At 37.5% G+C, this 25,570-nt stretch overlaps 1 protein-coding gene across 5 annotated transcripts in view; it reads right to left on the bottom strand.

Annotated features, from left to right (window-relative positions):
• The window catches only part of EFR3A (EFR3 homolog A), an 85,992-nt gene that overhangs the window by 52,861 nt on the left and 7,561 nt on the right, over positions 1-25,570 (bottom strand). For 4 of the 5 annotated variants that reach the window (XR_013921838.1, XM_080339508.1, XM_080339509.1 and 1 more), the window contains exons 3-6: positions 22,307-22,396; positions 8,993-9,069; positions 7,031-7,158; positions 4,877-5,027 (exon numbers count right to left, since the gene is read on the bottom strand). Coding sequence is in view for 4 of the 5 variants with exons in the window: in XM_080339508.1 (XP_080195634.1) it covers positions 4,877-5,027; positions 7,031-7,158; positions 8,993-9,069; positions 22,307-22,319 (369 nt within the window). In the remaining variant the exon portion in view is untranslated. The remainder of the gene's footprint in view (positions 1-4,876; positions 5,028-7,030; positions 7,159-8,992; positions 9,070-22,306; positions 22,397-25,570) is intronic. The other variant, XM_080339507.1, reaches the window with a different exon arrangement.

Below are 25,570 nucleotides of genomic sequence, written 5' to 3' on the forward strand. Positions count from 1 at the left end.
ATCTCCCTGTAAAATCAGAAACCTGGATCTGAGCAGTGACTTTTTTATATCTGAGGTCCCAGTCTGCAATTTTCTCATGTTTCAAATGTACAAAAGGGGGTGCTGATACTGAAAGTTACCATATTTTATAGATAAAGCTACTGCATTTCATTATTAGGAAACTATCACATAGGAAGACATGATATCCTATAAACCACACAGAATCACAGAATCGACTGGGTTGGAAAAGACCTCAGAGATCATCAAGTCCAACCCTTGGTCCAACTCCAGTCCATTGACTAGATCATGGCACTAAGTGCCATGTCCAATCTCAGTTTAAAAACCTCCAGGGACGGTGAGTCCAGCACCTCCCTGGGCAGCCATTCCAATGCCTGACCACTCTTCTCTGGAAAGAATTTCTTTCTAATATCCAACCTATATTTCCCCTGGCAGAGTTGAAGCCCATGCCCCCTTGTCCTATTGCTGATGCCTGGGAGAAGAGACCAATCCCCACCTGGCTAGAACTGCCCTTCAGGTCGTTCTAGAGAGTGCTGAGCTCACCTCTAAGCCTCCTCTTCTCCAGACTAAACAACTCCAGCTCCCTCAGCCTCTCCCCATAGGCCTTGTGTTCAAGTCCCTTCACCAGTCTTGTTGCTCTAATACAGTATTAATGACAAGAGTGTGAATATATGTAAGCACATCACCAACCAAATGCAAAAAGGACGAACACTTCAACTTTTCTAAATAGAAAAGTTTCAAACGCTGGTTTCATACATTAACTTTACAAACACAGTATTTAAATGATCTCAATAAACAACCACAAGATTGGTTCCAGCAGTAGGAACTGGAGATTTAGTCACCTGAAACTTCTCATTTTGAGTTTTGTCAGAATGGGATGGATAGTTTCATGTTCTATTTTGCACCATGCTACTTGGATAAATATCAACCTGAACGCCATGCATGCAGTTGTGTAACTGCCTAAAGTGATTTATTCAGCATCACTCAAATTCTAATAGATGCAGACATAGAATTTAGAAGATAATTTAATAACTGACAAGATGAGAAAGAGTGTTTTTTTGTAATTCTGTCTCCCTTCAACTCCTCTGAAAAAAAAGATAGAGCAGGTATCCTAGAGATTAAATAGTACTACTGTACATAAAATCACTATTAGCATATAATTCTGTATTGGTAATACAATGAAAAAAGCATCTTCTAATAAAGATAAGCTTCCATCAGATACTTCCAGATTAGCATGCTGCAGACAAGCAAGATAAACAAGTACTCTGCTGGGAATATTAATTCTGACATTCCTTAATTTCACACTCTTGACATTTTGTACTATTTTTACATATACATGCACTTCAATTGTGCCAAACCCAACTGCTTTTATAAGCCAACACATATAAAAACCTTGTTCTTACATCAGGCAGTGACTGGCCACTTTTCCACCTGTGATACTGCTTGTCTTCTTTTAAATAACATATGGCTGTCACTGCTAGTATCATTATTTCACTGGTCCCAAGAAGAAACTGCCCTTCTAAAATGAAGCGTCCTATCAACTAAAGGACGCATTTGTGGCAAAGAATTTAAAATGTGGTTATACTGGGTTCTACAAATATCTGCTATTTTTCAGATGAAAACCTAATATTTTACTATCAAAATACAAAGAAGAATTCACCCCATCAGCATTCCAAATTAGCTTTGTATTCAACTGAGTTTTGTCAACATAGTTTAAGATGAAATTTGTACTAAATTACAGACCCTATTGTTTTTGACCAGCTGCTCACTAAAGAAATTTTCCGGACTATCTCAAAAAAAGATAGCCAGAAAATTAAAAAAAATATATATTTTTTTAATATTCTCTTGTACCAAAAAATATTTGACCAAAAGTTCAAACATTTTAAAGCTTTTCATATCTAAACAGGAAGAACAAGGATAATTAATTCATTCTGTCCTAGTAATATAACAATTATGGATCTAAGAAACACATTGAATTATTTGTACATGACAGGTAGAGATGTTTTATACGTTACTCAGTTACTGAAATTCTGCAAAACGGTTAGAGAGAGAAATTAGTATTGCCATAAGTTTCTAAGTAAAAGCTTATTGCAATCAACCTTCAGATTCTGTAACACTTGAGCCAAGGAAATCTCACTTTTTCCCACCACACTTTTTCAGTTTCCTCACCAGCATATGCTACCCTAGCACGTGGTTAATAAAAATACCTTCCATGATACAAAAAACCACTTTGAACTTCATAGACATTGCCAATTTGAAATCTGTTTTATATATATATATACACATATATATAGACCTATTAAACCTACCCAGTATTGAATTTCACCTGTTTCCAAATATCCATCTATATAACTAGACTTACAATTGTTATTAAAAAAAACCACAAAAAACAACATTGCTGCTGTAGGAAGTAAGCTAACATAACTTACATATACAACATATAAAAAGTCTTAAGAATTAACTATATGTAACCTGAATATCAGACATAAACGTATATAAATGAAAAACAATGATTTAACTAAAACAATGATATTTAACATTTGCTTTCTAGAAGTAAATCTACTTAAAAAGTGAAATTTAACTTGAGAAAAAGAATTTAAGACAAACAACTGAATGAAACTTTTAGGTTTTTTTAAGATATAGAGCATCAAGTCGAATAAGTTCTGCAACCAAAACCAGATATTTGGAAGTCAGGAGGAAAGAAAAAAGCCCTGGATGACAGTGGGAGCTTCCAGATCTTTCCAAGACTTTAAAGTAGTCTGAGTCATTCATTCAGTACACAGATTTGTTTCATTTGAAACTCCGACTTCCGAGAAAAAAAGTCCCCACAGATGAAGCAAAATTTGCTTGTGAGGCTAAAAAAAATCCTACAACTCAAGTGAGACAGTTGAATCTTACAAGAAAGACATCGCTGCCTTTGTATCTCAGCCAAGCTTTGATAGTCAGCTCTGGGATGCAAAATAATCAAGATCTACTTATAGCCACAGCCAGACTCCATTTAAGCGCAAGCAGACTGTACATTTGTATTGGCCTGAAATTGAGTTTAACCTAAAAATATGACGGAAACGTTTCCAAAAGCTGCCTGATTTTTGCCAGTTTAAAGACATTCACTTCATATACAATTTATGCTTCTTTTAAAGACAATACTAGTTTCTGCTCCGAAGTGGTACCATCAGAATAATTACAGCACATGAAACATTATTCAGTCACTCTACCATCTTAACTCTTTATGGGTTCTTTGTTTGTTTATTATTTCCTTCTGAAGGAGAAGAAATACTAAGAGAGGCTTAAACATGATAATAAACTTCCTCCATCTCTAACAAGATATATTGAAGAACACAGTAGGTCAGTGTCCTTGGTAACAGCCAAGCTGTCAGTGCCAATACACTTTGTTCGTCTTGAGTCAACACAAAAAGACCTTTATTTTGTCTTCACTGACTATAGGAGGCAGCGAGGGAAATCAGCATAATTAGGCTAAAATTAGCCTTTGGAATACTGTTGAACAGCCATATAGATTCACTCTCCTCACAGAATTTGACATGTTATTTACAAAAAATTATCATTTTGGTTACTGAGTTTTACAACAGACAAACACAAATTATCTCTTAATTTAGGAAGTCCATTAATCTGCTTTGCTCATGAAAGACTTCATTAGGAACTGACAGGGACATCAAATGAGTTCTGTTCAATAACATTCGTTTGGAAGTGATGTACATGAAAGTAGAGGCTGGCACTAACTGTTGGGCATGAAGGATTCTAAATAACTAGAAAACTAATTCCCTAAGAGGTCTCGCCCTGGCATTATTATACAAACTAATCAAAAGAAGCAGGGTGTTCTGGCTCAAAGATATTAAAATAAATAAACAGATATATTGATATATTTGCCTCTCATTATCCTCAGTAAAGCTGCCCTGTTAGTTTGGGGCACAAGGGGACACTCCTTCCCTACATGAGAGGAAGAATTCTATATTCCACCATAATAAGAAATTCTACTCCAGAGTAGCATCACACTGCTTCACCCTTTTATCTCCCTGAACTGCAGCTCCATTTAATTCCATCAACTGGGAATCATGCCCAAAGGAAAGCAGCAGTTTGACAGAATCCACCCTGCTAACAGCGGCAATGTACACAAGCATTACTCTTAAAATGAGACGTAAAAGCAACTGCTCTAAGTGAAAACAGTCCATATCTCAAACCTAGAATTTATGACATTCCTATTGTACCAGCTGGGAAAAACAATGGTTAGAAGGTAAGTATGACAAAGCTATAATACTGTTTGCAGCCATCACTCTACTTGGAAAACTAGATCTCCAAACCTTTTTGGAGATCTCCAAATTTCCATTTTGACACTTTTAGTTATATCCTTCAAGTCTGGATCTGAATCCTGAAACACTGAAGTTAATAAGATGGTGATGTTGTCATACTTCAAGCCGTTGTCTCCTGGCTGCTTTTCAGCTCACAGGAATCTTTCAGTGTAGTGTCAGTGCTGTGGAGCAGGATGTTATTTCCTCCTCCTCACACCACTGCTCTCATTGCTGGAGAGAAAGAAATCAGTGTTTTACCTATACCATGGCTCCCAGAGGTCTGTTTAAAGATTCCAAATATGAACCCAAGAACAGCTGTTCCTTCCGGAGAAAGTTATTTCTGCAGGCAATGAGCCCAGTCATCAAAAGAATTTCAGAGACTGAAAGGAAACAGTTTTTCTGCCTCCAGCTGGTATCTGTTCTGTGGTTGGGCCCAAATGCTATGTGCCCTGCCACATCCAGGATCTTCTCAATTCATGTGAACCAGCAGATACTTTGTGACTTCTGAAGCTACTTTCCCATTGCAAATAAGCAAAGACTTATTCTGATTCGATTTAGCATCTGAGCTTACTCACAGAATTAGTTCCAAGAACTTGCAGCTTTGGTTCGCCTGATTCCAGAAGCTTGGCCACCATGTGAAGGAAACTTTCCACAAACGGTTTTATGCTTTGAGAATGGCAAGCCATTAGAAGCTGGTCCAATGCCTCCATGGCAATCAAAACATACCTGTAAATTAATTACAGAGACTCACATAAAGATGTACTACACTTATCATTACCTCAACTAGTTCAATTTAAGTTCTTATTACTACAAAAATTAGAAAAGAAGGAACGGAAGGCACATATTCCCCATTGCCTAAAAATGGAAGTTATTGCTATTTCCTACATTCATATTTTTTCTTTTTTGGGGGAGGGGCGGTACATGGAATTGAGTGTTTTTAGAAAGGAAGTCCTAATACTTGGTAAGAGTGAATATAGTTCAATTTTCTTTCCTAGCACATTTTATTTTCAATTATAAATCCCAGCTTTCTAGTCTACTGATCCTCTGTCTACCTAAATCCCAGTACAGAAAGCCAGCGACTTACTCATGCTCCTGCACAGTCTGATAACATGCTAAGTAAATGAAAAGAGTAAAGAAAGCAGTGACCAAAATTAATTACCCTCAAAAATGGTCATTTACTCATTCTATAAAGTTATAAAAATAGCTTTTGACACCATGAAGGCCAAAAATGATGGCCTGTGATGGATGTTGCCTTTCTTTTCCAACTTCTGCCATTTCTTAGACTCAATATTTTCCTATTCCGTTTCCCTATTCTTTAAAATCTTTTCACTCTTTAATTGGACTTTCTTTAAAATTTCTAGCTCAAATAGCACTCAGAGTATGACAGAGTTTTAAAGTTCCCATTCAAATACAATTTAGTCAAAAGGGCTAAAAAGAAAGATATTCCCTCTTCCCAACACCATGAATGACACTGAAAGGTATATTGGGTTTACATGGCAAGGTTTTGGTAGCAAGGGGGCTGCCGAGGTGGCTGCTGTGAGAAGACCCCAGGAGCTGCCCCATGTCAGACAGAGCCACCTCCAGCCGGCTCCAAGATGGACCCACCGCTTCCCAAAGCTGAGCCTCTCACTGACACTGGTAGCGCCCATGAAGGACCTCAGGGGAGCAGAAACCCACACTGCAGCCCACGCAGGATCTCATGCTGGAGCAGGTGGATGTGCCCTGAAGGAACCTACAGCCCATGGAAAGGCCCTGCTAGAGCAGGTTCCTGGCAAGAGCTGTGGTCCCGTGGAGAGGAGCCCACACAGGAGCAGAACTGCTGGTGGGACCTGTGATCTGGGCGGAACCCACACTGCAGCAGTGTGTTCCCGAAGGACTGCACCCTGTGGAAAGCACCCATACCGAAGCAATTCTCGAAGGGCTGTCTCCCATGGGAGGCACCCAATGCTGGAGCAGGGGAAGAGTATGTGGAGGAAGGAGCAGCAGAGACAAGATCATGGAATCACAGAATCATTTCAGTTGGAAGAGACCCTCAGGATCATCGAGTCCAACCATAACCTAAACTAACTCTACCACTAAACCATGTCCCTAAGAACCTCGTCTAAACTTCTTTCAAACACCTCCAGGGACAGTGATTCAACCACTTCCCTGGGCAGCCTGTTCCAATGCCTGACAACCCTTTCCATGAAGAATATTTTCCTAATATCCAACCTAAACCTTCCCTGGTACAATTTGAGGCCATTTCCTCTTGTCCTATCACTTGCTACTTGGGAGAAGAGACCAACACCCTCCATGCTACAACATCCTTTTAGGTAGAAGATGTTACAAGCTGACCACATCCACCATTCCCCATCTACTGCTCACCGTGGGACGTTGAGGAGTCAGAAGTGAAGTTGAACCTGGGAAGAAGAGCGGCTGGAGGGATGGTGATTTTAGCTTTGTTTTTATTTCTCCCTATCTTACTCTGCTATTAATCGGCAATAAATTAATCTTCCCCAAGAGGAGTCTTTTTTGCCCATGATGGTAACTGCTGAGTGATCTCCCTCTCCTTATCTTCATCCTTGAGCTTTTAATGAGTGAGAGAGCGGCTGGGTAGGCACCTGCAGCCAAAGTTAACTCGCCACAGAGGGACTGGGTCTGTCTTGCCTCCTAAACTTGATCAGAACAAACAAGACAAAATGCCACTACATGTTGGCATCTATTTTTAATGCTGTGACTTATTTCCTTACCCATAGCGATGTCTGACAACATCTCTGCTCAGTCTCTCTGCCAGGTAAGCACCAATTCGATCCAGTTTTTCTGGTGCAGAAACCGCATAGAAAGTCAGCTTCTCCATATCAGCTTTAACAAGCCCATCCTAAAAAAAGACACACAAAATAAAAAGTTCAGAGGAAGTATAATGCTTTTGAAGCTTTTCTCCTTTTGTCTATTCAACATTTGAAGATGGGAGCCATACAGACGGGAATAAACTAGTGAAAAAAAATACAACAAACACTTTTGAGCAAAACTGTCATTAGCTCAGCTGCAAAAATCAGCAACAAAAAAATTAAGTAAAATAATTTTTTAAAGAAATGAAGCAACTATCTTCCCATCTGTTTCTTTTTTTGGGGGTGGGGGGGAAAAAAGGTATTCCAAAAGAAGGTATTTAGTGAGATACGTCACCAATTCTAAAACACACTTCTTCCCCTGCTAATACAATGTATTTTTTTTCCCTTTCCTCCAAAAAAATATATACGATGCATAATTTTGACACTATATACAAACAAGATTGCACTTTCAATATTTTTAAGTGCAGTTTGAGTATCTTATTTCTTCAGTGGCACATCTCGGACAAGACTGACATACAGGGTACACATAGGCTAATTGTTAGAAATAAGATCAAAGATCAACATATTAGTTCCAATGTGAACTGTGATTTGGATCTCCTCAGATGAGGTTATAGGTATAACTATCAGGTAAGAAGGATAAAGCTTTTTGTCTTTTGTTTGCTGGTTTGTTTTTTTGTTGTCATTGAGTTAGTTTGATTTTTGTGTTGGTTGTTTTGTTTTTTACTAGCTGTTCACAAAAACATTATCTTTTTCAAATAAATGACTTTGAAGCTTTTAACACACTGGTTAATAATGAATGCATTTTATCAAGCAAGCCTTCTCCTACTTTAAAAAAGTGAAACGCCATGGACTGGCTTGTGTCCCACACTGAGCCAATGAATAATAACAAAAGCAGAGCCTAAGGAGGGGTCAGCTCAAAGCTACTGAGATCAAAGCTTAAAACTACAACTGTAGCAATTCTGCCTGATTCAAACAAGTAAATTAAAACAAATAAATCTATAAAACCATATTGTTCCATGCTTTCAGCACACTAGATACACAGAAAACATTTCCTCTCAAGCCAGTAACATACAATTATATAGTAACCAGTGCTCAATAACAACACATTTTAAAGAAAAGTCCACATACTTTGTAAGATATATGCCAAACATTATAAAAATACAGATTATTCTGCTTACTTCTACTATGATACAAGGCAATAAATTTGGTAAAGCATTTAAAACAATACAGCAGCAGAAACACAAGCTCTTGATCAGTCTGAACCGTCACATCATTATGTAGAGATGTAGGTGTTACTGAAAGGTAACAGAGAAGTTATTTCTTTTCACAGAGAGTAAGAGCCAAGGCTGTTCCAGTGAAAAGAAAATCTATATGAATAACCAGAGAAATTAAAAAATAACAACAAAAAATCCTTTTGAATCACAACAGTCTACCAGAACTATAAAAACTTACACAGTCAATACATCAAGAGGTAGAAAACTAAAATCTTGTAGAAAAAGAGAAAATGTTCACACCTGCAACCATAATGAAACAAGTTTTTGTGGTTCTAAGTAGTTCTGAAGTGCTATCTCTGCTGCAGAATACCCTGTTTAATTAAATCTCTATTTCTCTAAACATAACATATTAATTTTACTCTTCAGTATGCACAGCCCTGCTTTGAAAAGCTAATTAGACTAGATGATCTGTAGAAGTCCCTTTCCAGCTAAATTACTCTGTTAATCTCTATGAAAGCCATGAAATGTTAAGCAGAATTTACTGTAAAGTGTGAAAATAGGAAAGATTTTTTTTTAATGCCTATAGCATTAGTTATTAACCAAATATTTTCAAATGCCAATCCCTTAAAATTTTAAAGTCATCACTTACTTTTGGATCTTCAGGAAATATGTTGTCTACCAGACGCTTGTAGCGAGGTCGCAAAGCAGCACAGCAACAGCAAACTCCTGCAGAGAGATTCACCCGACAGAATTGGAATTCAGTTTTGGGAACTACAGTATTTTCATTTGAAGTGACTGGCTGACAAGCAAAGAGGAAAAAGATACGGCGAATTCAGATGTTTCTTACTATCAGCAATAAAGCAAAATTAAGGTAACAGAAAATGACTGAGAAGTCAAATAAGGAAAACTACTATTATAAGCTAATACATTAGAAAATATGCAAATGTCTTGGGTACTAGAAATGCCCCTGTCATGCAGTCATACTTAAAACATGCAGAAAATATCAAGAAATTTCAAAATTTAATAATATTAAACCAAAGACTACTTCATTCACTGTTTTATCTTCATTCTGAATGATCATTTCAAAACATATCTAAACATGCATTACATTCGCTCTTCTACAAAAAGTCAACTATGAAATCTTCTGTTTTCAGGCACCCATGTAAAGCAATATGAAGAACAATAAACAAAACAAGCTCTCCCTGCATTATCCCACCATTTTACTGGGCATTGGACAAAAGACAGTCACAAAGTAAAGAAAGGTATTTTTCTGATCTCATTTCCACTCTATTAGTAATACTGTATTCATATGAAGATAATCAGATCAATACATGTAACCTGTAATTATATTGATTTCAAAAGTCATACCGCCTTCTCTAAGAAGACAGACAACTGCAAAGTATAGCTGTGTTTGTCTTGTTTGGGGTTCTTTTGTGTACGTGTGTCGTTTGTTGGTTCGTGTTGTTGTTTTTCTAGTATTCAGAACTACTAGAACTTTGGAATCATTCCAGTTTACTTGAAATAAAATCTCAGGGAAAAAAAAAGTAACAAAATGTTTCTAATGATCTGTCCAATTGTTTTATCAGTGCAGATTTATTCACAAGGAATTTAAATGTTTTGACACATAAGGTTTTAAATGTTTTAGTCAATGTATTATCAAACTAAGTCACTGGTCAGGCCTCCCATAAACATTAAAGCAGCTCTGATGTCACTAAGCTGGAAATAATATACTGAATAATAACCTAGCCAGTACGCATGCAGTTCAGTGGCGTCTGGTCTTTCAAATCTCAGTACCTACAGCATTCAGAGGAGCTAAATATCTTAAAAATACCTTATGAAAGGTGTCCATATATGTACTCCAAAGAAATCATAACACACTTTGCTAAAAATAGTAAAAGCTGCAAAAACTTGTACTGCCAACCATAATAGGGAAAAGAATAAAGGATATCTTAGTAATTTTGATGATTGCAATTTATCTGCAGTTGTTTCGAGATGTGAAGAAGTATTAGATAAACACATCAGGATTTGTATTTATTAAGGTATTAAGTAAGTTTAGTTGTTTTTACCCATATTTAACAGAACATCTGGGAGATTCACAATGACTTCCCCTGCTGTACTTGTTTTTAATAAAAGACTTTTCCTGATTGGACACTGTCCCTCTATTCCACCTGTTTTCAGATACCACTTGTCTTTTGGACAAATAAAATGAATTGTGCTCATAGTCCGACAATTTAACTCTTGCAGTTTATTTAAACAATTAATATAGATTTATCTATGATTTTAAAAGCACATTTTAACTCTAAGTTCCACTCAGTAGTCTTCTGACTCAATTCATCGATCATAGAGTCATATATCGCCACTAAGACGAACACAGAGTTACAACTTCAATACATAAATACAAAAGCAAAAAACATGCAAGGAATAAACAACTGACATATTGAGAATATTTGTTACTACTTTTAAGTTCTTTATTTGACTCCTGTTGACATCTCCTACTCACAGAAGTCTAACCAATGAAAGCTGCAGGTTTAAGTAGCTAAAATCAAAGTTATTTTATATGCCACTGGAAAATGCAGGTTTCAGAAGCGGTTAAATCCTACTAGAATTAAACCAGATGTAATTCAGATAGTTGCACAAATATAATCTATTGACAGCAATGTTGTGTGACATTTTAAATGTCAGTAAAATCTTAATAAGGAAGAAGTACCTCATTAGAGCCCAGGATATAATTCAGTATTCAGAAATTCAAGTGACAAGATCTAATATTGTTAAAGTCCCTTGAGTTAAATGTGCAGCTCCGCATCCGGCTCAACACTCTTGGTACTTGTGCTTTCTTACTCGATTTTCTACCTTATGGACCAGTAACATCAGTATGTTTGATTACTGACAACAAAATATTCTTACAATAACTATAGTAAATATTCCACTAGAGCTATCTGTAGAAAATACTGTAAAATACTGTGGGCAAGACAGAGGCAATTAAAAACACTTCCAGAGTTACTTCTCCCTCTTTAAGTGAGAGGAGAGAAAATCCTTGCAAAGAACTCCAATTTCAGTTTTCAAACAGTATTTTAGAATTGTGGTAATTGCATAAATTGAACATAAAGCCTGGATACAGTCACTCCTTTGAGAAGGATGAAATATCAGATAACTGCACCAGCTCATTCTGACAGCCTCACCAGACGCTTCCAGTAAATGGAAAGTCAATAGTGCTCAAATGCTCCTCTTCAAATTTATGGCACACTGAATTTTGGCATTACAAAAACAGCCTAATAATAAGGGTATTACATAAGATTTGAACATTTTTCTATTCTTCCCATCTTGATTTTCAGTTGAATATTTACATTGTTATATATTTAATTATAGCATGGTTTCAATTAAAAAAAAAAAAAACAAACATTTTTTTCAAACAGTTTCCTATCATCAGAATATAAAACTAAAAGCAGCATTTATTTTAATGTCATTAAAATAATTTTCTAAATTAAAAAGAACATGCAAGTATTAGAAAGCTAATCTATTAAGCCTCCAAAGATATTTTGAGTAAAGAAATTCAAGCATAACACTAGCAGGAAAAAAATAAGTGATAAAGAACACAGGGAAAAAAAGAAAACCAAAAGCAAAAAGCAAAACAATTAACAGTCATAAGACACACTCTGTAGGAATATTATTTATCATTGCTCTGTAGGAATATTATTTATCATTGCTCGGTGTTTTGCTATAGCCAGGAAAGATCAATAAAAACATAGGAACAGAGTTTAAAATAAAACGTATTAATACAAAATAAATCAAGCCTTAACATAAATTAAAAATATTTAACTTAAAAAATAAAATTAAATCTAGGAACATTTCACTACATAGACCAGAAAAAAATTAATGTTTTAAAAGATGGAGAGAAGCTGAGCAATTGAAAATTGATTCTCTGCTTCTTGGATACAAATTTAACCCAGAGAGAAGCTGAACCAAATAAACAGATTCTTTTCACACATCTAAGCTGTTTTGTAGGTCTACAGAATGCAGTCACTAAGCCAGGTAAAAAGAACCTGTTCTACTTTCTGCAGATTTATCGCCAAAAAAATCCTGTGACAACTCCCTTTTAATGTCAGGCAAAATTTGCAGTTTAATGGTCTCCCCCTTGAAGGCGTCTTTATGTCACTTTATACAAGTAAATATGAAGGTTAAAGTGGTAGCTACAGAGAAGTTCACACTGTTACATGATAGTCAACATAAAAGGTTTAAACAATACTTATTATTTACTTAAACAATAGTGGGATTTTCCAAGTTTAAACATGGAGGTTCTCTTCTGCCAAAGGAATCCCGTAACCTGCATTTTACATGTAAAAACTGCACGTATTTCCCAGCTGGAACTTCTTTTTATGCACATTCATTCTACGCAATAGCAGGAAGAAGGAACAGTCCATGTTATCAGCAAACGGTAATTTCACCTACCCAAACACATACATGGTCTTGGCTCAAAAGGAGAATTATAATCATAGGCTTTTTCTTGCTCAACAGTTGGAACCTGGACATACTGTCTCATCCTGGCGGTGATTTCACGCCCTGGTCCTCTCTCGTTTTTCAGATATCCCCTCTCTCAAACTAGCACAGCAGCAGTTCCTCCCCGGGAAGGCTCTGCGATACTGTCAGCTTATCTGATTAGCTCTGTGACATCTACAGAAAGCCACCAGACACGTGAAAAACTTCAGGATCAAATTCTGTTAACAAGGCCAGGCACGAGAAAAAAAGAATTAAAAGATACATCATCAATGTGTCATTCGCAGCTCATCGAATGAAACTGCACGGAGCCCGTTTCATTCCTTTGACCTCCTCAGAACATTATTATTTCTATTTATTATTATTTATTTATTTATTTATTATTATTTATTATTTCTATTCTATTATTTCTCCTCAGGTTATTATTTCTATGACTGGAAGCAAAAAATCAGAATGTTTTCATAATGTCCCAAGCTTGGATATAGACATGCACATTATTATTGTGTATCTTCCAAGACGCATTCAAAAAACCCTTGTTCTGTGAAAAAATAGTATAATTCACATAAGTTTGAATTTACAGATGACTAATGAGTGCTTTGCTATCAAGAAACGGAGGAGTATTAAAATTACATTTGGTTATTCAATGTACTTAAATATAACTATGTAAAAATTAAGTATTTCACTTCTATATGTTAAACTTTCATTTTACTTTTTTTTCCTATAGCTGAGATAAGAAATATAAACAGAAATAAATTTGTTTCAAATATCCAGAGAAAAGTGCAAAAAATAACAATTCAACCACTACATGAACTATACCTGGTTAGTTTTGAACTGTTAATATCAAGATGATGCCTTTAATTCAGAACTACAACTATTTTCAAGGACATTCCCTTTGCACTATTAAAAGAAAAAAAAAAATCAAATATTTTGGAACAAGACAATTATTCTGGCCAGGGAGTTAATTAAAAATATTCTTCAACCTGCTATAAAAAGAACAATTGCTGTAAGGACACTCTCATCAGCCACTGCAATGTCCCTGTAACACACTCCCCGAGGGAGCAGAGGACTCATCACTTCCATGGGACGAAGCCCCATCCCCCAGACACCCCTCTTCTCCTCCACTTCTCACCCCAGGGCTATTTTTGACTCCTATGCAGCTGGTTTCTGGCTGCAAAGAAAATATCCAACACAGAGATGAAATTTCTGTCTTGAGAACACTGTCTCCATCTTGATGTCAACCACAAGAGCAAAATCCCAGTAACAGTCAACGTGGAAAATTCCATCTACTACACAGGTCTGGTAGTTTTACATTTATTTTTTTTAAATATTTTGTTGCTCAGTTAACTTGAAACAAATAAAAAATGAACAACTTTCTCCCTAGAATCCATTCTTACAGTAAAACTGTAAAGCTAATTCTAAAGCTAGTTGTGACATGATACAACTTCAAGGTGTGTTCTTCTACACTGGACTCAACATGGAGAGATGCAGAGCACGCTACAGCAAAAGGCATGCAAAAATAATTTGAATATCAGCTTTTTGTGAAAACTAGAAATGACAATGCATGTCAAGCTACTAGTAAGAAGTAGAAAAAAACAAAACAAAATAAAACACACACAACCTAGTCAAATAAGGCTTACCACTAAGCTTCTTCAATGAAGTATTCTTTTCAGAAGCATTAGCAATTAAAACAAATCCCCAGGGAAGATAATATCGTTGGGATGGTGCTGTTTAAAGACTCCTAATCCATTAAAAGGAAGTTTTCTATTACATGCAGTCTCCTGTTGCATCCTTTTTCACCAGTCCCACCCCTGCAGTGTTTCCATACTGTCTCTTCTTTCTCCCACCTTTGTTGTTCTCACACAGTAACTTTGTTTTACTTGCTCATTTCTGTTCCTTTCAACACCGCCTCCTCCTTTCCGACTCTGAGATGGTACCAGCACTCTCTATTTTTAATACCGCATTAAAAATTTCTAAAATTAATCTGGTTCCAGTGAAAGAAGCTCTACGGCTTATTATGAATTTTGTTTCTTAGTTCTTGCCCTTACTTATCTTTTCTCTATTAAGGTGGCTGTAACAAGGTCATTTACTTCTCATCACTAAAGCAATACAAAACCAGAATGTTGTCACTCCAACTTCAGAAGACACCTAAAAAGACACATCAACATGAATCTCCTTGACCCCTCTCTATCACAGCAGGCACTGATGACCTGCTCGCGGTAAAAAAATTAGGTAAAGTCCAACTTTTGTTCCTGATCTCAATGTTGTGTTCGCAGCCAGGAAACAAGTTCTAGGTGATAAAGCCAGTAGAGAAAATTAAAAGAGGGTTTGTGTCATAATACTCCTATTTCTAAACAAATATAAGGGTGTTGTGCAAATCAGTGAAAAACAGGGACATAAGCAACTCACTGGACTGAAGGAGAAATTAAGAGAAAAAGAGGCTCATAGTGTTTCATGTAACCTCTGGAGCACATGAACTGGCATTATTCCTCCACCCAGACAAGTAATGGAACATAGAGCAGATTCATGACGGACAAAACACCCACCACACTTAAAGGCCTCATCCAATAAGACACTGAGCCGGAAGGATATCTCCTACTGACTATTTAATTCAGAATTTAAAAAAAGGAGGATTGACATTATCACAGGAGCACCCTTCTAGTCTCACTACCCAACACAAATACTTTGATCTGTCCCTCGTGGTCCAAACACCTGGCAGGTCCAAGTGAAAGGAGTCTCCCCAGCACAGGGATGATGACTCTGGTACAGAAATAAGCTCCTAGTACCAGACAATCCTGTTCAAAATCTGGCTTTCCCTTGACTCTAACCTATCCTCTAAGCCAAATGAGCAATTTTCAGAATACTGCATCCTTGAACACTTCACAGCTGCAGGGAGCAGCATGTAACATGGAAGACCATCCTACAGAAGATGCTGCAGCACCTCAGGATTGAGATGGACACTGTGCTTGAAGGAGAAGACACACACTGTGGAAGGTAACAGGACAAGCAGCAACACTTCACCGATCTCCAGTGTGGCCAGAGGTCGGTAACAAGCAGTTCTTGAGGGGTGCCAGGGCAAAATTATTCCAAAAGGGTCACTGTCTCCCTCTGGAGTCTTCAAACCATACTTCTGATCAGCAGGTGGGTCAGATACAGGTAAAAATATATATACTTGGCTAAATAGCTCAATAAAGTTATTGTCATCAAGTGGGAAGTCACTGGGGATGGGGCTCGGTCCAGGAGGTGAAGGACCAAGGGCTTGTAGGGCTTAGCTACGGGTTTAAGGACAAACTTCTTGCTTGAGCTGAGGGTGACCCCATGCCTCAGCTTCCCCACTGAAAAATGGGGACAGTCCCTCTGTTTTACATTGGAAAGTGTGTGGGTTCAGCTGTCACAGCAGCGGGAGCTTTTCCCCATCCTGAGCAGCAATATCCTTGATTCAAGTTGCTCAAGTTGCACCAGGGGAGGTTCAGATTGGATATCAGGAAAAATTTCTTTACAGAAAGGGCTGTAAGGCATTGGAACAGGCTCCTCAGAGAAGTGGCGGAGTCATCCTCCCTGGACGTGTTTAAAAGACGCATACATGAGGTCCTTAGGGACATGGTTTAGTGCCAGTGCTAGGTTAACAGTTGGACTCAAACTTAAAGGTCTCCACCAACCACAATAATTCTGTGATTCTAAGCTTACTCCAGCTCAGGTTACAGAATCCCTCCTGGATATTCAAGCTGGTCATACCTTTTTTTCCCAGTCCTAGCTCCACTCCCCTCACATACAGTTCCAGTTTTAAAAGTTCTAAACTAGATTTTCCATGCTCCACTTCCCACTGCATTTCCTCACAGGTGAATGGACACAGCCCTCTTGCCCAGCAAGGAAGGAAGTTATTTTGCTGCATTAACACTTGTCGCTCAATTCTGTTTCACTACAGGCTCTCAAGTGGATTAAGCCATTGCCTTTACAGCAACACCCCTTGTGTATGTGCTTATTTTGAAGGATGAGAGGGAAGAGGAGGAAGAGAGAATCAACAGGAACCTGGGAAAATGAGTCTGGATACAACTCTAGGCAGAGCATTAGGACATGGTATATTGATATTTTGCTAAAGCAAAGCAAATCATCTCACAGTGATATTGCAAATTACACAAGTTCCCACTGTAAATGTGGTAATGTTAAAATTAATGGCACATTTAAAGTCTCAGGCTTATGGCAGTGGCACATATGGATTACTCATCATTTCTTTGAAACACAAATGGTCACTCAAGCATTATGAACAGTTCAGCCTTTCAGCAGATATCTTGATTCCAAAGTCAGAGTCAAGAAACTGGAAACACTTGTGATACATGGGAAAGTTGCCAAAATGTCTAGAGATGGACCTTGCTGGTCAACAGAAATCTGTACTACATAGCGGCCTCTTCTGGTTTTGAAGTTGTGGCTTCCCTACACCAAGCAACAGATAGAACAGCATCAAACACTCAGCTACTTTCGGAAGGTCAAGAAGACTTAGTCAATATTACACATTTGCACTATTTGAAGAGAGCTTAAGGATGGCACTGCTAAACTTTGACCATCACCTGCCCTACAGAAGACAAGCTCACTTCAAACCAATGAGAACTGGTCAGTAAGTGCCCAAGGCTGCAAGTCTTCTCAGGGTGATAAACACCTGAAACTTTGTGAATTGAAAAATCTGAATGTAGAGAAGCACAAAGAAGTTTCCTCACTACTGCTACATCTCCCGTCTTCTTAAGACGATGCAGTTTGTTTTCTTGATCCAATCCAGGAGGAACACAGCTGCAGTGGTAAGAACTCCCAGAATCTTATACTATTGCCCATCTTTTCATCAGAGGAAAGGATGCTCAGAACAGTTCAGTCACTTTATCATAGGTATCCTGCGATGGCAGTATCTACGCTGGGAGGATTAAATTCTCCACGCCTGCCTAATGGTGCCTTGCAGCACACATTGCCCAAATGCACAGAGCTGAAGTAGATCAAACAGTAGGTACCACATTGTCACTTGAACTGCACCATAAAGAAAAATAAGGCATAAGAAGCTTCCTGTGAGCGAAAACAGTATGTGCATCATGTTTAAAAGTCCTGAAGATGAAGATGCAGAGGTTCATAGGTCTTCTTTCCGGAAGCCTCAAAGCTAATGCAGTGGGAAGGTTTAGCTCAGGGAACTAGATTTTAACTAGTTCAGAGTAAACCACAGAACTGTATATAGACATGTAAGATACGTTGATCTACATATCTTTTTTTCTATTAAAACACCCAAATGCCAACATAAGCATGGTCAGAGCTTCAAACACAAGTTTTACTCTCACTTGAACACACTCAGCTATAGAATTCAGTACATATACACAAATTCTGAAAAACATTTCCTATTTAAAACCAAAACTTTCTGTATACAAGTAGTTCAATACCACATTACATAAATTTGATCCCTCTTTGCCACCTCCCATAAACAGAAAGCAACTTATGAAAGAGAATGGCTGAAAACTTCTGTGAATCTAGAATCATGCTGTGGTATCTACTTTAAGGAAACTGAGAGCAGCAATCCTTCTGAGACACATACACGTGGCTCAAAACATGATAAAACGTGTTCATGTTCAGTAACAAAGTGTTTGAATTGTATTGACACTATCGAAAAATAAAATGCTAAACAAAAATGTTGTAATTTTACTTCAAAAAACAGTCACAGAAGATACACAAGTTTAAGAACTCAAATTCTTGTCCGAGTCTCACCAATGTTCAATTAAGTACCTTGTTTGTGTCTATATCGACCCATTTGATTTTCCCAGAAAGTACTGTGGGATACTGCAATCTGGACATAAGAAGATACGTACAGAAGAACACAAAAATAATTTGGAATCAAAGATATTAAAAAAATCTCTTATTATCAAAAACAGGCCTTCAGAGCTGCCAATACACTCCATTTCAAAGACCTTCTTTTCTCTGCAGACAGCTTTACCTGGTTTGTCCTGTCCTCATAGAACAGCAGCTTTGCACTACAGAAGTTCATGAAGCTTTTCAATACTAATAGTTTTAAACATAAATATGAAAGACAAGTTACAGTTAAAAAGACTCCTTCCAGGTTAATCCGTATTATAAAATATTATTGTCGTTATCTTTCCCATTAGTTCTAAAAAGTGGTCCAGTTTGCATTCAGGTTTCCCAGAATAATGAAAAGCAGCTGTTACAAGGCTCTGAATCATTACAAGGTTCTGAATTCTCCTCTCTGAAACACTGAGATTTGAGGGTAGAAGATATGTCTATCTAGAACCACATATCCCAGCTAATTGAAAAGTAGTTTCCCCCCCTCCTGTGATTTCCAATGAGCCACAGAGTGTAACAGGACCACATATGCAGCCAACTGCTCTTCTGTGCATCCCAGTACCTACAGCCAAATCCCTTTGCTACCACCAGCCTGTTTCCCACCCAACAAACCTGTTCAGTCCACAAGATGGTCAGTCTAGGAGACAGCTTTATATTAACACACAAAGAAGCAGTTATATGTACACACGTTGTTAATCAGCAAGTCTAAGGTGTCTCAGCTTTCTGTAGAAACCAGACAGGACATCTGCGGGCACAGATATATTCATTTCTACAGCAATCAAAGCATTCTTCCCCGCAACTAGCTCTGCTCACCATGCTGCAATTCCAACATCAGATTTAATTTGCAAAAGTAATGTTCTGGCAGTTCTGAAGAACCTCAAGCTCCTGTCTAAACTAATGCAAACAGATTATAAACTCAAAAAAACCCCACACGTATATAGAAAAAATTCTTAGATCCAGCTTGCACTGCATTTATTTCAAGAGAACTCTGCTGGCTGAATCATAGCAGACACAGATCAATTATAATAACTACTTAAATGCAATTACCTAAGATGTTCAACAGTAGGGTGTCAGCATCTTAGATTCCTTTTCTAATCATTAAGAAGTTATGTTCTAGTTTAATAAAATCTGTTTTAATCACATAAATCATTCTGCACTTGTTAGAACCACAGAAGGTGACAATCAAGTATCTGTGAGGATTTCTCTTCACATGTTTCCATACATAGAGTTTTACAAAAGCATCAGGAAGGTGCACTGATTTAATATAGTGATATAGGCAAGTGTTCGTCTGCAATTCCTTACTCCTCTTACTAAGGAATGAGTAACCATTCTCAAGTCACAATTAAAAGATTCTGGGTGCCCATTTGGAGTCAAAGTACAGACTTTAATTGATAAAATACTGTAACATGCCCAAGTACAATTTAAAATCCCAATTGTGCTCTTCTTGAAAACGGAAAGGACTGAGACCTTTAACAGATCCCAAGTTGGACAAGAAAAGGAAGCCTGAGTTATGCAGGCAGCAACTGTTTTTAAAAATCTTGGGGTCCAGAATTCTACTCAGACTTTACACAGTATAAATATATACATAATTTTTTAAGAGCCACTGAATTTAAAAGCAACTAAAAAATGTTTAAATTGAAATCAAATATTTACCTTTCTTCACACAATTGTTGGGGATTTTGCATATCTTTACAAAAGATTAATTCCTACTGCCATGTTTCTAGTTAGAAAAACAATTCAATACTTGAAAGAAGCCAAAGTTCTTAAACACAAAGTATCAGTATTTCAGTAGTGTTCATTCTGTGAGTTTGGTTATTTGCACATGTAAATTATTCAAAGCTAGACAGTTCTTTAACTACAATGAAACCTCCTTGCTCTGAATTAACAGCATGCAAGTCAGACTACTGCAATATTCATTCTGCACAAACACATTTACTGCAATATTCACGCTTCACAAATACATTTACTGATTTAAACTTATGTTGAAAAAAACACCAAGTACACCATAAATAGATTCAATTAATTTGTTTTTTATATTTTGTACTTAGGCAAATTAAGAATTTTCCTAATTTACAAATCACTTGCTAGTATTAGGGTTCTTAAATACCCCTGTGCAAGACAAGGATTCTATAATTACTTTAACTTTAGTAAATGTAAACAATTAGGACATGTCCCTTACATTAGAAAACACTGACTACATGGGTACCAAAAGGCTTGTATTCTTTGAATCAGCTGGGTGACCAGTAAGAGTCATTCCCTTGACTGCATCAGCTACAAACAGAATTTGCTAGGATACTTCATAGACATGAATTCTAGAACATAGAATCAAGCAGAACTTGGGCTGTTCAGCTAAGCACTTTCAAAACAGCAAAATCCGGAACTCTTCACCTTCGGACATGATCATTAGCGGAAATCTACAAGTTCATACATAAGGAAGAGCCTCCTTCATCTACTTACCCCAGCTTTCTACTTATTCCCACCTAATTCCTGCATGAATGAGAATAATTGAATAGATTTAGAATAGATTAGGTTGGAAGGGACCTTCAAACATCATGTAGTCCAACCACTTGTCAGGAGCAGGGACATCTTCACCCAGATCAGGTTGCTCAGGGCCCCATTCAGCCTGACCTTGAATGTCTCCAGGGATGGGGCATCTACCACCTCTCTGGGCAACCTGGGCCAGTGTTTCACCACCCTCACTGTAAAAAATTTGTCATGTCTAGCCTCATCTCCCCTTGACCTATCGCAAAAGACCCTGCTAAAAAGTCTGTCCCCCTTTTAAGTACTGAAGAGCTGGACATAAGGTCTCCACAGAGCCTTCTCCAGGTTGAACAACCCCAACTCTCTCAGCAGAGCTGTTCCACTCCTCTGATCATTTCTGTGGCCTTGTCTGGCCCCTCTCCAACAGGTCCATGTCTTTCCTGTGCTTAGGACCCCAGAGCTGAACGCAGGACTCCAGGTAGGGTCTCACCAGAGCAGGGCAGAAGGGCAGAATCACCTCCTTTGACCTGCTGGCCACGCTCCTTTTGATGCAGCCTAAGATATGATTTGCCTTCTGGGCTGTGAGTGCACATTGCCGGCTCATGTCCAGCTTTTCATACACCAGTACCCCCAAGTCCTTCTCTGCAAGGTTGTTCTCAGTCCCTTCATCCCCCAGCCTGTATGGATACTGGGGGTTGCCCTGACCCAGGTGCAGGACCTTGTGCTTGGCCTTGTTGAACCTCATGAGCTTCACATGGCTCCATTTCTCAAGCCTGTCCAGGTCCCCCTGGATGGGCACTCCTTGCCTCAGGAGTGTCAACTGCACGATGATTAATCTTGAATGATGTAACTTTCTATAAACGTAATGGCACTCTTTGAAAGCCAAGAGTCATCTACCACAACTCCCATCTTCAGCAACTCACAAAGTACCTGATTCTCCAGAAAGCCACTGGGTATGCCAGTGGTCAATGATAGGAAAGAAAGTCCACATACCATAACAGGTCAGTGCCCACATATTTTCAAACGTCATTTACCCTGCTCTTTCCACAGAGACATGTCTTTAATCACATAATGAAAAACTTATTCCCCTCTCAAAAAAATCAATTTTTCTTTGTTGCCATGCATAAAAAAATAGGAGACTTGCATGCATAACCAGCAGGAGCCTTCTTACCCTTTCGTCCCATGATTGAGAAATCAATAGCAAACAATGCTGCACGTGAAGGTTAATCGACTGGTAGGAAAACCAGTTGCAAAGCGATTTCTGTAAATAACAATGATAGCCATATTTTAATAAAACCTGAAAAAACTGTTAAGCTACATTTTAACATCCAGTAAACTGTCCACGTGTAGTTTAAAAGCACATAAAGGCCTGGATATGGACAGAATTAAGTCCGCTCTAAAGCATTGGATTTCCTATGTTAAACGTCATTTATGTGCACACAAACTGGGCAACAGCTAAAAAAACATAAATGCTTCAGGTTTTGACAGGACTGTTCATTTCTTGGCTATACGGAAGTAGAAGGAATGTAAGGAGGAATGATGTCAACGATCTAACCAGACGTGATTTGCAATGTGTTAATATGAGTGATTTTCACTTTCTATGGAACTGCTCCTAAATATTAACTTTCTCAAATGCAGTTAGAATGATGTGTGCATAGAGAGAACAGCTAACAGGAAACAACAAAACACTGGCCCAAAATTAACAAGTCTTAAAGAAATTCATGGAGATTCATTTGAGAATACCGAGGCAATCACCCCACCGGCACACAAAGTTGTTTATGGTATCACCAGTAAACAAACAGATGTACAAGGAGCTGCAGCTTTCCAGCTACACGTTTCTGTTTTTCGTTGTTTATTAAAAGGATATACTGAGACAAGTTCCTACTTTTTCGATTTAGAAAAGAAAATCACCTGAAAATCATATGAAATAAAACTGTGTCTAAGTGTTTGCACATTGAAAGCATCTATCGTATATTATTGCTTAAATAATCCATTATACATTTTGTGACCACAGTTTTACAATAGTTACAGGTATTGTGAAATACAATTATTTTCCTTTATTGGTCTAAGTCTAGCAAACGGCAAATTGCCAAAGGCAGCCCAAACCATGACATTCCCCTGGCAGCTGTTTTTCAAGTTGCTGTATTGGTTAGGTCAGTAGTTCAGAGATGGATTTGATATAGGGCTCCTGCGTCTCTCATCCTCTAAGGTACCAGAATCAAGTAATAGATAATTATTTGAGATAATCCCTCATGTACCTCTTCTGTAACAGCCAAAATATTGAAATTGCATAGATTATAATGCATGTATTTTAAAACTATTCTAAGCAGTCAACAATACTGTCAGAAAACTAATAGGGTTTCTACTGCATATAAAAGAAATTAAAGTGATTATGAAAAAAAGCTTCATTAAGTGCAAGGCCTCATTTAGGGTTTTAAAGTATCAAGAGTACATGAGAAATGTGCTCCACATGGGGGGGGGGGGAAAGTATGTTAGATAGAAAGAGTGGAGAAAGTTATTAATTCGAACTATGGCTTAATTTTCATTACAAACATGAGAAAGCGTAGCCCATGAAATATTTATGTAGATAGATTTGATAATACATCTCCAGCCACTATCGGTATTTTCAAACTGTATTTCAGAGTGAAATAAATCATCCTTTCTCATTAACAATCTTGCTATTAATTACTTATTATAGAGAACAAAAAAATTGAATTGCAAAAGACAAATAAACAAATTTCCCAAAATTGTTGTGAGGGAAGAAACCCCAAAGGAGGAGATTATCTGCTTCTTAAAATGTGTTAAGAACATTAAATACCAGCTAAGAATTCCCTCATTCCAAATTCCATTTCAAATGCTGTTTGCCTTCCTACACTTGGCAAGGAAGCTCTATTCAAAAAGAAAATTTTAATTTTAAAAATGTGGGGTGGTTTTGGTTGGTTTGGGGTTTTTTTTCTTTCTTTTTGGATTGGGGAGGAGGGGTGGATTGTTTGCTTAAGGACCATGAAGCAACTGAACTGAAAGCAGCGACATCCAGGAACAAAGACAATTCCTATTCAGTTGTTCTACCTTCTGTTTATTTTCATCTCACACAATTTGGAGAAGCCACCAGTACACACCAACTGCAGACTCGTCTCTGCAAAGACAACTGGCAAAAACCTACATAGTGTCTGGAAAGCTAAGGGAACAAAATGTTCTCTAGTTTAATGAGAAGCAATTAGTGCATTGAGCACACTTGGAGACACAGCCTGAAGTTACCAAAACAGTCACAAGTCTTCCAAATCATGGAAGATTTTTCCACATAACTGATATATGCATCTCTTAGATCAATGGTCTCTTTCTAACTGGCAAATATTTGACAGAAGGGCATAGGGGATGTTCATGTTACCGAGTTTCACAGTAGTAACTCAAAGGAAGAATGTGGGAGACTTGCATTTGTCAAATTCTCACCTGCATCACACATAATTTTTTAGTCCAAGTAATTTCATTTTAGTATAAGATATGCCTCTAAGTTAAATATTAAATTGAAGTCAGGGAATATAGCCAGTAAGTAGATTAGCTGTTTCTGAAGAAACATTATCTACATTACTCATTATCTACAAAACTATGTCTGAAGCATCTGATTAAGTGTGAATATCTGGAACATAATGTCCAAAGAGAAAAGTGTCTTAAACAAATGTTTTGATATAAGATTTAGCTATGCTTTTTTCCTTAACAGAAGCATTTGTAACATTTCAATCCAAATGCAGCCAACAAAAGACCTATCAAAACCACCCATGTTCCCTAACAGATAACAAATTATTGAATAGAGAAACTGACAGCACACTTGTGACAAATGAAAAACATATACTGCCTGTACTGCAAAGGCTATCTGGTTACAAATTCTTTGGGTTTGTTTTTAAATAAAAGGACTAATCAATCTTTTAATCCACAGCTTCCTTGACATAAGGTACAGCTAAATCAGTTAATAAAATAGCTGTGGCTCAAATCCATCTAGTCCTACCATATTATAATAGCAGTGAGAAAACACATTTGCTTTCCCAACATTTCCAAGCTCACATTTCAACTTCAGATGAAGACACCATGCTACAGACTGGATATTTTGCCATGCCAAAGTCTAAGTGCTTAACATCTTAAGTTTTGGTGAGCAGAGAGAATTTTTTCTATTTATGGGCTATTACTGTACTCAGACTAAATCCTTAACATGATTTCATTAAGGAAACAATGCAGCACTATATCCCCATATTCTTAAATGGGATCACTAAAGAGTAACATCAACAGAAAATTTCATAATCTAATATGTAATAACTACTGCAGAAACCAGCAGACATGACTGAGATACGGTTAAATTAAAAGAACATGACCTTTGGTTAACTGTCTGTGTTCATTTCTCTCCATCTCAACAACACATTCCAGTTCTGATCACATATGCCTA

Source organism: Nesoenas mayeri, assembly GCF_963082525.1.
Source record: "Nesoenas mayeri genome assembly, chromosome: 2".
Taxonomy (NCBI): Eukaryota; Metazoa; Chordata; class Aves; order Columbiformes; family Columbidae; genus Nesoenas; species Nesoenas mayeri.